Source organism: Musca autumnalis, unplaced genomic scaffold, assembly GCF_047663935.1.
Source record: "Musca autumnalis isolate F117 unplaced genomic scaffold, ASM4766393v1 scaffold_2, whole genome shotgun sequence".
NCBI classification, from domain to species: Eukaryota; Metazoa; Arthropoda; class Insecta; order Diptera; family Muscidae; genus Musca; species Musca autumnalis.
This window is the reverse complement of record NW_027411755.1, coordinates 69020191-69033935: the sequence shown is the minus strand read 5'-3', so window position 1 is coordinate 69033935 and position 13745 is coordinate 69020191. Positions and strand designations below refer to the sequence as shown.

General features: G+C 35.4%; 1 protein-coding gene across 14 annotated transcripts in view; it reads right to left on the bottom strand.

Moving 5' to 3' along the window:
* Nucleotides 1–604: 604 nt before the first annotated feature.
* The window catches only part of LOC141394046 (uncharacterized), a 247630-nt gene continuing 234489 nt past the window's right edge, over nucleotides 605–13745 (bottom strand). For 7 of the 14 annotated variants that reach the window (XM_073967845.1, XM_073967836.1, XM_073967839.1 and 4 more), the window contains exons 8-9: nucleotides 927–1126; nucleotides 605–858 (exon numbers count right to left, since the gene is read on the bottom strand). In XM_073967845.1, coding sequence (XP_073823946.1) covers nucleotides 740–858; nucleotides 927–1126 — 319 coding nt within the window. In that variant the 3' untranslated portion in view covers nucleotides 605–739. Of the gene's footprint in view, nucleotides 859–926; nucleotides 1127–9114; nucleotides 9898–13745 lie in introns of all 14 variants that reach the window. The other 7 variants (XM_073967842.1, XM_073967847.1, XM_073967841.1 and 4 more) reach the window with 2 other exon arrangements.

The following is a 13745-nucleotide window of genomic DNA, read 5'->3' as shown; positions in this document are numbered from 1 at the left end:
TGGTAAAAATGGCAAAAGTAGTAAAAGAACAGAGCTAATAGGTATTGCTTTTCAGCCCAAAATGTGGACGACTCCAAATAAAATAATAAACATATGTATATCGGAAAACTTATTGTACAAGAACACAACTAGTAAAGTTTTGACCTCAGTATTTTAGAATATTGACCATCTTTAGAAATACTAACGACACCACTACTTGTGGCCTATTGAAGCCATATTTTTAAATAAACCTCAATGACAGTAAACGTAACGTAACCTTTGACGTGTGAAAATCAATTTCGTCGAACTTTTCAGTTCATGTGTTAGACATGGAAATGGGAACTTATGAAAAATATGCTTGGGAAAAGGGTTATGGACAACATTGCTTGTTTTTTAAACCTCCATTTTAAAATTTTGTTTTGCTTTTTGCTAATTTCAAAAATTTGTTTTACTATTTGTTATTGTTTTTTTTTTGTTTTTAATAACATTGATTTAGGGTTGATTGATGTTTTATATTTTCATTTAATAGCAAATTTTTGTTTGTTGCTGTAATATTAGGTTTTTGTTTTTTATTATTATTATTTTTAATTTTTTTATAGTTTATCATATATATTATTATAATAGGTTTTCTTTGTAGTTGTTGTAATAGTAATAGTAGTTGTTGTTGTGGTTGGTTGGTTTTTTGTATTTGTTTTTCAAATAAAGAAAAGTCTTGTGTCCAACAAATATATATTTGTGTAAATATATGGAATTTATGCTACTATCTTGGATTTTCCATAACAACCTGTTTGAATGCCCCTGCAGAGACACGGGACTTTACCTCATGGGTGCCAAATGTGGTGGTGCCATCCTTAGCTATATACAATTGTAAACCAGAAGCTAAAATAAAGAAAAGAAAAATCGTTAATGTTCCGATTCATTTATTAAATTAGTTAGGTTAAACTTACTTTCCGCCGTCTCCAACTGATCCAAATTTGTATCTTTCAAAATTTCATCAATCAATGAATTCGGATTAACTCTTGTCTCCTCCACTCGATCCGAAACCCGGGGTCCATCATCCAGCGGTCCCTTTTTTCCTTTCACGGTATTTTTCATGCGATCCAATGAACCAGTTTCACTTATAACTAAGGAGCCAGAACTGGGATTCCTAAGACAAATTTAGCAGAGTTGGTTTTTAGGGTCCAGAGATTTGTTTGTTTGTTTTTTGTTTTGTATGTGATTGGTTTGGGTAGTAGAAGTAGCAGCATAATTTTTAAAGCATTATGTTGAAAATTAACAGCAATTGTTGTTGTTTATAAAAACAAAACACATAACGAAGTGGTAAGAAAAATCAAAGAAAAGAAAAAAACAAATTAGTAAATTTTGTTTTCAAAGTTAATAATGTTTAAAAGAACGAAATATTTTTGCAAACAGATGATTGTGGACAATCACCAAAACACAAAAGAATAAAATAGTTGATAAACAAATGGACAATTTTTAATTGAAAATATTTAAACAAATGTTCTTGAACTAAACTCAAAGCTTAACTAGATACTGAGAGGTAGATAGAAAGAGTTTGACAGATAGATAGAGAAATAGTAGTGAAAGAAAAGCATAGAGAGCTGAGATAGAGCGAAAAATAAATTTGTGTGTGTGTGTGTAAGAAGAAATTGATCAAGGTTGAATTGGTAATAGATTTCGAAATAAAAAATTAAAAAATTACTATTATTATTTATTAATAGATTGCAAGATTATGCATAATAATAAAAATTACTTGTCTTTATGGAAGATTGCTTAGTACGTTAAAAATACATAATATATGAATCTTATTTTCCCTAAATTGTTTGAAGGACGTAATTTGTCATATTGTCATTTGCCAATTTTTTAGTTTTCCTAATCTAACTCAATTGATAATTTATAAATCTTTTTAAAAGTAATCCCACCGATTCAAAGATTTTTGCACTGAATAAAAAAAGTAAAAGTAAATGAACCTGAACCACTGTGAATATTGCGAGATCTCAAAGTTTAAAAGACAAATGTCAAATAATCTCCAGCGAAATGGTATAACATTTTTGAAAATAATTTCATTACAAAACTGTTAATAAATTGTTATCTATTTTTTTGAATTTGGTCCTTTAGCATCACTTAGACTTCTAGTTGAAGGTTAGAGGTCGACAATAAGTGTTTGTTCTGTACACATTACCCCAAAAAAGGACATTTTCACATTGTAATTTTCAGCCTTGAACAGATTTGTTGCCAGCTAATGCAACTATGTACTATACTAAACTAACATTTTGTTGGTTATGCCTAATAGAATGCTTCAGAAAACTACTTTTTATTTATATGCTGGTGCTCAGACCAATTGGAACAAAATTCTCTTTATGGATTGGATTTTTAGGAGGTAACAAGATGGCCACGCCACTATTATAATGTTTTGGACACCTAAATACAAGTTCAGCTAGGGATTAGAAGTGGTTCTGTACCCACATTCCAAAAAGGACGAGGAATCTATATTAATTTTCAATTTAGAGTCTTAATCAATTTGTTGCTGACAAATGCAACAACTATACCACGGGGTAAATAAAAATAAAACTCCCTAATAGTATGCTACTGAAAAAATACGTTTTTTATTTGTTGATCCATGGACTAACGGCTACTGTTAATGAAAATTCACTTTATGGATTGCATTTGGGGTTTTTAGGAGGTAGCAAGATGGCTAAGTGATTATTATAATGGGTGTTATTCTGAAGAAAACTCCCCGTGAGTTTGTCTCTCTGCCGTTTCAACTTAACAGAAAGAGTGAGATAAATCACGGGGAGTTTTCTTTAAGAATAATCCCCAATGTTTAAGTAAGTTAAAAGCAAGTGTTCTAAGAAACTTGAAACAAAAGCTTTCCTCTTAATTTGTCTGCCTAAAAGTATGCTGTAGGAAAAGAAATATTTATTTATGTATTGGCCCTTCGACAAACTAGAATTGTTGAAGAAAATAAACTCGGAGGGAGAGTAAAACTATATGTAAATATTAATACCCTCTTAAATAATTTTTGGTTGGTAATTAAAAATAGGACCTAAGACACCATTTAACATTATTGGCAACTAAAGCAAGTTTTAAGATTTATTATTTTTTAAAAATTAATGTTATTTTTACTAAAAAACTAATACCAATTCAACCTTTGATCTTAGTGTGTAGAGATAAAAGTGTTTTTTTTTTGCTGTTGTAAAATGAATGCAGTTTTATTTTGACAGAGGTGTGTTTGTGTTTTTTGACAAGTGTAAGGGTAACATATAGGTTATAAAATATATGTATATAGTTTTCAAACAAATTGTCAAACATCTATGATTTCAAGCAACTTGTACATGCACATGACATAACAAGAGAGAAAAAGAAAAGAACGGTTAGTTTGATTATATGAAAAAAAAACATTCAAACAACATACACAAAACAGACAAATGTTGCACAAAACAAAATAAAAAAGTATAGTATTTATATGTTTACATTATACAGTGGAATTTTATGGCAAGATAACCTATTGAAATCGACTTCACCCAATTAAATACAGAGATGTATGTATATATGTAAGCCAGCAACTTAAATATTTTTATGTGATAAATCTGATTTTTAGGGAGAGAGCTGAGATTATTGAACTTACTCCTGAAAGGGGAATATTGAGAAATTGACACCATTCATGTTAATGACACTGAGAAAATGAAAATTTTCCAAGATTCTGGGAGAGAAAATTTAGGAATCATTAAAGTAATGGTAATATAATTTCAGGTACCATTTCCGAAACTGCACACTGAAATATTTACTGAGAAAATTCCGAGATTTTGGGAGAGAGTGAAAGGGAATCTAATAGTATTGACCCACCCAAGTAATAGATTTCTTGTTATATCTGGCAAGACAGACGTTGAAATCTTTAAAGAGAAATTTACGAGGTTATGGGAGAGAAGATTAAGGAACCATTAAAGGAATGATAATGTTATGCAATCGATTCCATCCATATTTATAATTTCTTATATGATCTCCGGAGCCAAGTACTGATATATTGCATGAGAAGTTTTCGAGGTTTTAATAGAGAGTGAAAATGAACGAGGACATCATTCTTATCCATAAATTGAGGAATTTATTACGGTATTTTGGTTTATGAAACCAATTCCTACCAAATTGAAGTTTTTCATGCCCCAAAGACTCAGAAATTTAGCCGAGGAGTTTAACCATTATAGTTGTGATGAAACTAGACATGAGTTCACTGTGGGCCTATGAATAGCTAGAATCTCACGATAAAAAAGCTAGCTATGATCCGAATAAAAGCTAAAATATTCATAACACTGTGCTACAAAAAATAAAAAAATGACAAGGAAAACTGAGTAGAAAGTAGAGCTAAAAATATGAGACACGTGTAACGGCGTTTTTAAAGTTTACATCGGAAAGTAACCAATGTAGGCGGGGCAAGTTCCGCCCATTTCTAGTTTTTTTTCTAAATATTCGAGTTAAGATATCTTGGAATTCTTGTATTTTAGGTATATTGGGTCTTTGGCAACTTTACAGAGGAGGATGTGGGGAATATTTTTGTTAAAAATCTTAACCCTCATGCGGTTCATCAAAGAGGTCTTTTTGGTCCTTTCTTCGAAAATCTTTCAAAAGCTTCTTTGGTTACTTTCCGATGTAAACTTTAAAAACGCCGATGAACGTGTCTCATATTTTTAGCTCTACTTTCATAATCTACTCAGATTTTCCCCATCATTTTGAAAAAATTGAATTTTGTTGCACAGTGTAATCCGCATAAAATGTGTGCATTAGGGCGACCAAAAAAATTATATATTTTTCCATTTGATACAAAAACTTTATATATATAAAATTTTAACGCGAAATTTGAACTTAAACCTGAGCCATCGCTCTTCGTGGCTAAAAAACGAAGCCTAAAAAATTAGTGAAAATCGGATCGGATCTTGACATAGCTCCAATATGCATATTTGGCCGATTTTGTGTATTTTGGGCCCTAAATCAAAATCCAATCTGATTCTTCAGAAATTTTCGTGAAATTGCACCTTTGGCCCCATACAAATTACTATAAAAACGATTGCTCGGGTGGCACGATTTAACGTTAACCGACCTCCATAAAATTGCATATATGAGGTTCGTGGATCAAATGGAAAAAATTTAGGGGGTAGGTGTTAAAAAAACAACATTTTTTTGGTCGCCCTAGTGTGCATGTCCAGCAAAATCAAATGGAATTGGTGCTTTCACGCGTTCTTCGGAATGAAATGAACACATGCATTTGCTATTCTGAAGAATGGATGAAATTGTCACTCCAACGTACGTCCTTTAAAAGAATTTGTGGAAATGTCATTCCTAAAAATTGGTGAAATTTTCTTTTCGGTCATTCTTTTGCGTGGTACCTTGACCATCGCCTAAGATGGAAGGGGAACACTGAATGCTAATCTGAGTATATAACCCCCATATATTTTAGTACAGACATCCCTATGTGCCTTAAGGCTCAAGGTGCTCAATCAGTGGCGTTGATCACGGCTTGGGCGTGCAAGAGTTCTACATTGAATAGGTATCGAGATTGGGCAAAGTGGCAGAGGGTTGTAACTGTCTACATTTCGCCAATCCAGGACTTTGGAGTGATTGGGAGCAGGATAGACCACTTCCTGATAGCCAATCTATTTTCACCGATGGGTCGAAGATTGAAAAAGGCACGGGATCTGGTGGGTATTGTGAAGAATTGAACATCAGATGCTACAGACGGTACATACTTAACAACTTCAGCAGTTCTGAAAGGCTTAGAACCACTACAGACCTTGTAGATAAAATAGTCATGGTTTAAGTGGATAGCCAAGCTACTCTAAAGGCGTTGGGATCCTTCACTATTAAATCTAAGACTTTTCAAAGTTGTAGGTCTATCTTAAAAAACTTGTAATATAGCCGTTTAGTTTTTTTGGGTACCAGGTCACGACAATGTTGAAAGGAAATGAGACAGTTGTTGAAGTCCTCTGACTCAATTAGCTCTAGGCAGAGAAAACCGTGAGGACTTGACAAAAAGTACCAGGCTGTAAGGTATCGAAGTCAATCTGGCTTAGAACTGCGCCACTTTTCTCACTAAGTACATCAGAATCACTGTAGGGGTTGTTACTGGTCTACTCTTACTTTTTGTCCCCCTGCAGCCCTGTTAACTACTGTCAAGTGGGGGGCCGCTCATCGTAGACTAAGCAAGTTTAACTACTTTTTTCTTCAACATCTCTCTGTTATATCTACTTTCCTTCTACATTTTTCCTGTCTTTCTCCCTTCCTTTTCCCTCCTACCCCTTTTCATCTCTTTTCAGGGTGAATACAATGGACCGTCGGTTTCCCGAGTGAAGTAGCTGTCAATCATATAACCAAACCTTTGTGTCATTCCTGTCTTTCTCCCTTCCTTTCCCTCCTACCCCTTTTCATCTCTTTTCAGGGTGAATACAATGGACAGTCGGTTTCCCGAATGAAGTAGCTGTCAATCATATATAACCAAACCTGTGGTCTTAACCATGAAAACAATTATATTGTTATAATTAGAATAAAAAATATCAAAAGGACTACCTTCGATGAAACTTTCAAAATAACAGCCCCTAAACTGAGCAACCGGATGTAATAACAATTGAAAAAGTGGGGGAGGTACCCTTAGGGAGAAGAGATTTTAGAAGTTAAACTAAATTTTGACAAAATATTAGGAGATCCAAAGTTTGGACCAAATTGTTTCCCCATTCAAGTGATATCGTCCAAGCATTTTAGTGTCATTTTTTAAATATTGGGGAGAAGTACTGGAAGTTGCGGACAGGTATTGCCCCATGAAACTAAGTTTGGATATAATATGACGAAGACCAAATGTTGGACCAAATCGGTTGAACAGTTCGAGAGTTATCGTTCTCTTTGACAGCCACATATGGTGACATTGGGATTTTTTACACCTTTCGGGCTGTTTTCCTAAGAAATATGGACTTGCCCCTGAAAAAACTTTTAACGTCGTAACAAAAATTAAAGTGATTCGAGAGCAGGTCTTAAAGTGAACTTATCCGAAATTGTGTGTGAGAGGTACCAGAAGGAGTAGACAAATATAGTCCATGTTGGAACCTGATCTACATCTGGTAGATATATTAGGATGTGCAAAGCATGGATTACATCGGTCACTCCCTTCAAGAGTAATAGTGCGCACAATTTTTCCGAACTTTTTTGAACTTTTGTGGGGGAGGTACCTGAAGGAATAGACCGATATGGCTTATCTTCAAATTTAAACTATGTTTGGACAAAATATTATGAAGGCCACATTTTGGACCGAATCGGCAGACCCGTTCGAGAGTTATCTTGCGCTCCATCCACTACACACGGTGTTATAGGGGCTTTTTGCATCTTTCAGGATATTTTCTCAGGAAGTATGGACTATCCCCTGATGAAACTTGTACCATCGTATGGGGAGGCAATGAATACAAGTTGTTGCAACAAAAATCAAAGCGATTCGAGAGCTGGTCCTAATCTGAACTTATCCAAAATTTTGTGTGGGAGATACCCTACCCGAAGGAGTGAACCGATTGAGTCCATTTTGGAACCTCATCTAAGTTTAGTAGAAACTTCACGATGTGCAAAGAATGGGTCAAATCGGTTACTTCCGTCAAGAATCATCGGGCGCACAATTTTTCCGAACATTTTCGAACTTTTGTGGGGGAGGTAGTGGACCGATATAGCCAATCTTCGAACTTAAACTAAGTTTGGACAAAATATTACGAAAGCCAAATTTTGGATCGAATCGGTTGATCCGTTCGAGAGTTATCGTGCGCTCCAGCCAGACAGACGGACGGACATTGCTCAATCGACTCCAAATTGTCTGAAACACATTTCGACCAAACATACTTGGGGTCTAAAACCATTATCTCGATGAGGCACAATTTGCCCGTATGAAAGTGTATATACCCTCGTTAGCATAAATGCTGAGGGTATAAAAATGAATTGTCCGAAATAGTGCGAATTTGCATTTTGAAGAAACGCGTAAGTTATGGTGCCTCACAGTAATTTTACTTGGTGCCAACAGGGGTCTGTGGAGCTTTTGGGTCATTATCTTAGGAAGTATTGACTTGACCTCGAAAAAATGCACCGTCGTAATAGGGACCGCTAATACAATCTGTTGCAAAAAAATAAAAGAATGCATTTCTGCAAAATTTTTGGAAACATCGTGTGGAAAGTATTTGAAGGAGTGGAACTTTTGCGAGGTATGTACCGGAAGTCGTAGACTATCTTCGAACTTAATGTACATTTTGAAGAAATTGTACAAATTTTGACCAACTGGGATACTCATTTCGTAAGTTATCCTAGCGCTGGTATGGTTTTGTGAAGCTTTTGGTCCATCATCTCAGAAAGTATTGACTTGCCCTCATAAAAAATGCATCGCCGTAATAAAGGCCGCGTGGACAACCTGCTGCAAAAAATGTCAAAACAATCCGAGAGCTGGTCTTAAACTGCTCTTTTGCGAAACATTTTGAAATTTTGTGTGGGAGGTACCCAAAGGGGTGGAACTTCATCATTCCATATCTGAGTGAGTAGATGTTGGAGTAGCCGGAAAGTTTATACGGAGTTCGGCTTCAGATGCCACTTAAGTAAACAGGGAAGTTCAAGTTCGACTAGATCTACGAGGATACCTCACAAAGACAAATATATTTAAAAAATTAAGAAATATTCGATTATTAAGGGTTTATTCTGTTTTTCTTTTCGGGATAAAATGGACCTGGGTACATCCTTTTTGAAATACAGATGTTTTCAAATTATTACGAAGAACTTACTTTAACATTAAAACAGAGAAAAAAATCAAAGAAAATATCAATGAAAAATGGCATTCATGCTCAAGGATAACTAGCAAACTATGAAAAAAGAAAACAAATCAAAAATGCTGAGGAAAGAAAATCTTGCAACTATTGTTGGAAACTACGTAGTTCTTATTCAGTGAAAAACTATGCAAAGAGAAAAATGGAAGTGAAAAAATACTACGAAACGTTTGTTTTTCTCTAAAGTAAACAAAGGATGGGGAAAAATTTAACTACTCTAGAGAAAATAAAACAACAACGAAAGAAAAAAAACAAAGTGGATAACAAAAACATGGCATTAGCTATGATGAAATGAAACCGATTAACGCACATAGTAATGCTGGGACGTCGTATAAGATGAGTAGTCGTTGCCGAACCAGCTGAGGATAGTGGCGAAAGCGTAGCCGAATTATTGCCCATAACCCCACCGGGAATGCCCGAGCTAGCTGAGGTTGTCATTTCGCCAGCGGCAGCCATTAAAGAGGCAGCCGAAGGATTTGAACGCATGCTACAGGCATCGGTGGGGCTGGCAGCCATAGAACTTAAAGCTGCATCACCCAATCGAGGGCTATTGCCACCGCTATTCGTATTAAAGATGTTTGATATACCACCGCCACCACTTGCACCACTGCCACCACCACCACAACTACTTGCAGTGGAAGCGGCAGCTGCAGTTGAGGTGGTATAACCATAACCAACACCTGCACTACCAGCAGGTGAACCTACTAACGCTTGTTGTTGATGATGTTGGTGTTGCTGCTGCTGTTGCTGGGCCAATGACAATGATGAAGATGTTGAGGGTAAACCACCTCCTCCTCCCACACCATTTACTGTATCCACTGAAGCACATTGAAATGTGATGACATTATTGCTACTGCTGCTACTGCTACTTTGACTACCATTCGATGATGAAGACGAAGAATGGTTCGATTTTATGCTGGACAATGTGCCATAGGGTGAGTTCGAAGAAGATAAATGGGCATTATTATTGGCGGCTGCTGCTGCTGCAGCGGCGGCACTATTTGCCATGTTTGCAGCAGCATTAACAGCAATTGAGGAAATTTGACGATTACTGCCATCCAATAGGCGTCGAGGTACACCACTAAAATTACGGCTGCTTTTAGAGGAAAAAACGGTTTCCGCCAAAATAAAATTATTTGGTTTTTACATTTAAAAAATCCAGTTGGAGAAGCAAATATTTTGATTGTTGTTGTTATAAGAAATAAAAATATATAAAAGAAGCATTTTTAAGTTTAATTGATTTTTGGTTGAGGTTGAGAGGAGTAGAAGGAATAGAATAGGAATTCGTAAAACAGAAAAAACGAGGCTGGTAAAAAGAAACAAAATGTAAAGCAAATAGGACAAAATATGGAAAAAATTACACAAACTTAAGAAAAGTTGTTGAAGAAAATAAAATTATGCATAGAGGCCTTTAAATTTATATAGACACATAATTTCACATTGACATAAGCTAAATTTTGGTGTTGTACATTTAGTGTGAGTGTGTTTTTTTGTATATTGTGCGTTTCAGTGTAGAGTATATATTTTGTGGTTTATAGAACATTGTAGGTAAATATTCCAGAACAAAAAATGTTTTATATGTAAATATTTCTTAAAAATTTAACTTATTTTTTTAGCAAATGTTATGTATATCATGTGAACTCCCCTTTTGTTTTATAAATAATAATATTAAAAACAGACATGGGAATGTAGTAACAGGAGACCAAAGCTATTTTATGAAATCTCTGCGAAAGGATGTGGAATAAACCAACATTACTTTAAACCATGGTAGAATAAGAAAAGGTAGCAGCAATACACAGCTGACTGAACTGGGTTGTAACGTTAGTGTCAAATTTCATATGACATTTTATACATTTATTTCTATTTCGATGTACATTAGGGACATATATTTTTTGGGGGAAAAATATATCATTCGGAAAAAACCATTTCCCAGAAAGACTTCTTCATATCAATGATATGTAACCTCCTCCAAGTTCGAACGATAAGCCGCGCAGTAAATCCCCTCTTGTAGAGGCGATACAACGTATGTTAATATGTGAGGTATTTTGTTAAAATTTAAAAAAATGAAGCCCTAATAAACATGTGCTTCTTTGATTTCTAAAACAAAACATTGAAACAGCTTCTCATTGTTTTTCTATGAATTTCCAACGACCCCAAACTTTTCTGCAATAATTGTACTTTCTGCGAGAATTTATGCATTTAGTGGAATGATGTGGAAACAAAAAATTGAAAATGTAACGAATTTTCATTCATGTTTTCCAAAATATTTAATTTTTAAATTCCAATAATTTATAGACATTTCCTTGTTTTGTTTACAAATACAACTGGCAGTAACGTTACAAACAAAAACAAATTCCTTTGTGGTTGTTGTTCGAGTTGTATTTGTTGTAGTATTAACTTTACCTTATATTTGTTCTACCATGACTTTAAACATTGGTCCTTCGATATCTCAAAAGAATATGTACATATATCATGTGAACCTCCCTTATATTTTATACATTATGTTTAGCTTGAATAGTCCATATTTACATTAGGCAATTTTCCTTACGGCAATTGTCAGTTTGTCGGTTAAAGAGGGTGTTGAAAGGCAAAGGGTTACCATATGCCTCACCATCAAACTGGCAATTGCCGCAAGGAAATTGCCTTATATAAATATGTACATAGTGTGTGAATGTTGTAACAGAAAAGACCAACTAATTTATGAAATTTCTGTGGAAGGAAATTTATTATTAATCCAATAGAATGTTTACATTAGGGATTTTTGCTGGGATAACCTTCTATATGAGGATATATTTGATTTATATATGCAATGGGATTTTCAGTATAATGTAAACGTACTATAACTTTCTTAATCAACAAAATGAACATGATCATAATTATGTTTGATATTGTAGAATTCTCCACAAAGCTACAAAGCAAAACATGTTCAGGGAAATCATGAACGAAAATTCCGCGTGGAATTTGTTTCCTTACACCAATTTCACAATTTATAACTTCCAAATTTATGTCCAAAAGGTAAATATTTTTTGTAGATAAGATAGTCACGGTAGCCAGGCTGCTCTAAAGGTGTTGGGATCCTTCACTATTAAATCTAAGAGTTTTCAAAGATGTATGTCTATCTAAGTTAGGTTTTTTGAGTACCAGGCCACGGCAATGTTGAAAGGAAATGAGACAGTTGATGAACTGCAAGGCGATGTTCCCAGTCATCTGACCCAATTAGCTCTAGGCACTTGACAAAAAGTACCAGGTTGTAAGGTATCGAAGTCAATCTGGTCGGCAATCATTGCTTAAAACTGCGCCCCTTTTCTCACTAAGTACATCAGAATCGCTGCAGGGGTTGTTACTGGTCACTGCGGCATTACATCTATAGCAAGCAGCGTACGTAAATATACTTTATTAAACATTTCCAATGGTTTCGTTTCGTATTTTCCATAGGAACAATTTCGAACAGCAAATGTTTGCCAAAAATTCTTTTTGTTTCGGTGGTGAATGAAACAACTCGGCAAAGCATAGCCGAAGTACATTTCACTAATCGTACGGTTTTCGTATTTTTGCATTGAAAAGTTTGTGGTTTTGTTTTGAGAACGAAACGATTAAGAGAATATTCCATAATTAAGTGATTCTAGCAGTTTTCAACATTTTAAAATATAGATTTTTTAAGGACTTTCACTTTTCAAAATTATTTTCCGTGTGGAAAATTCCGAGGGAGTTATTCATGACTGCCCTGTTTATTTTGTGTTGGATATTTCTAGTTTTTTCCACATTCTTCCCCTCTTCATTTCGGTAAAAATGTAAATTTGATATCTAAGAAATTACCGAGTTATTGCTCATTTACTGGAATAGTTTGCTCAATTCAATGTATTCATATCTAGACATAGATCAAGCTTGATCCTGCATAGAATATTAGCGGTGGAATTCTAAAAGTTCCTCTCGACAGATGAAGAGATGTAAGCGTCAGGCACCATACTTTTCTTTTGCATACTTTACGGGGTGCATGCTTTTTCAATGAGTTGAATTGTGTGTGTGGAGAGATCAACGTTAAATGAGCTCACGTGGGCGCTCTCTCGCCTGACGCTGGACTAAACTAAACAAACCCATCTAAATGCATTACGAGAATTCATAATCACCGTCAGAGTTGCGTATAGTGCAATCCGAATCCGGTAATGAAGGATGATAGAACGACTGTTACTATCAACGGCGTGTCAGTGACATACCCGAAGAGGTGTGCGTGTTATTTTAAACGTCAGTTTATAGAGCAACACGCGAGTGATAGGACGAAGAGCAGTGTGCTACGCCGTACCAGCCGAGGAGGTACCATCACAATTTACGATGAGTGATGTTGCAGGTGTCATAAAGAACACGAAATCATCCAAAGCTTTGTGCGGAATCTCAATTGAGAATTTAACAAGAGCTCTCAATCTATCGTTAGCCACCCATATTGTACTAGAAGCCTGGAAAGTTGACAGGGTGCTCCCGTTACTGAAGTCACACTCTAAACTTTTTGCAACAAGATGCGACACAAATGTGCGCAATTTTAAACATTTTTGTTGTAATGCGATTATTACGCATACATTATGCTGAAATTGTGAACCTATGTGTCTAAAGTTAAGTATTTCAACAAAAATGTCAAGCATGCCAGCAAAGGTGAATCGTATAGGTCGACCTTTCTCTTGTTGATAGTAGCAAAGATTTTAGAGGCACTGTTCCTCTCCTCCCTATGTTGAGATGCTGTTTTCCAGATGTCCAATATAAGCACGGATTCCGAAAAATGCCCAGCACCACAACAGCATTACACACCATATAGGGTCGAGGCTGAACAAGAATAAGACGTGTGACCGAACAGTTATTGTAATGTAATTGTAATGTATTCGGCGAGCCTTCAGGTCTTCGACAGCCTTCTGTTGTCTACAGAAGACCTCAAGTGGCCTTATGTTGGCTTCT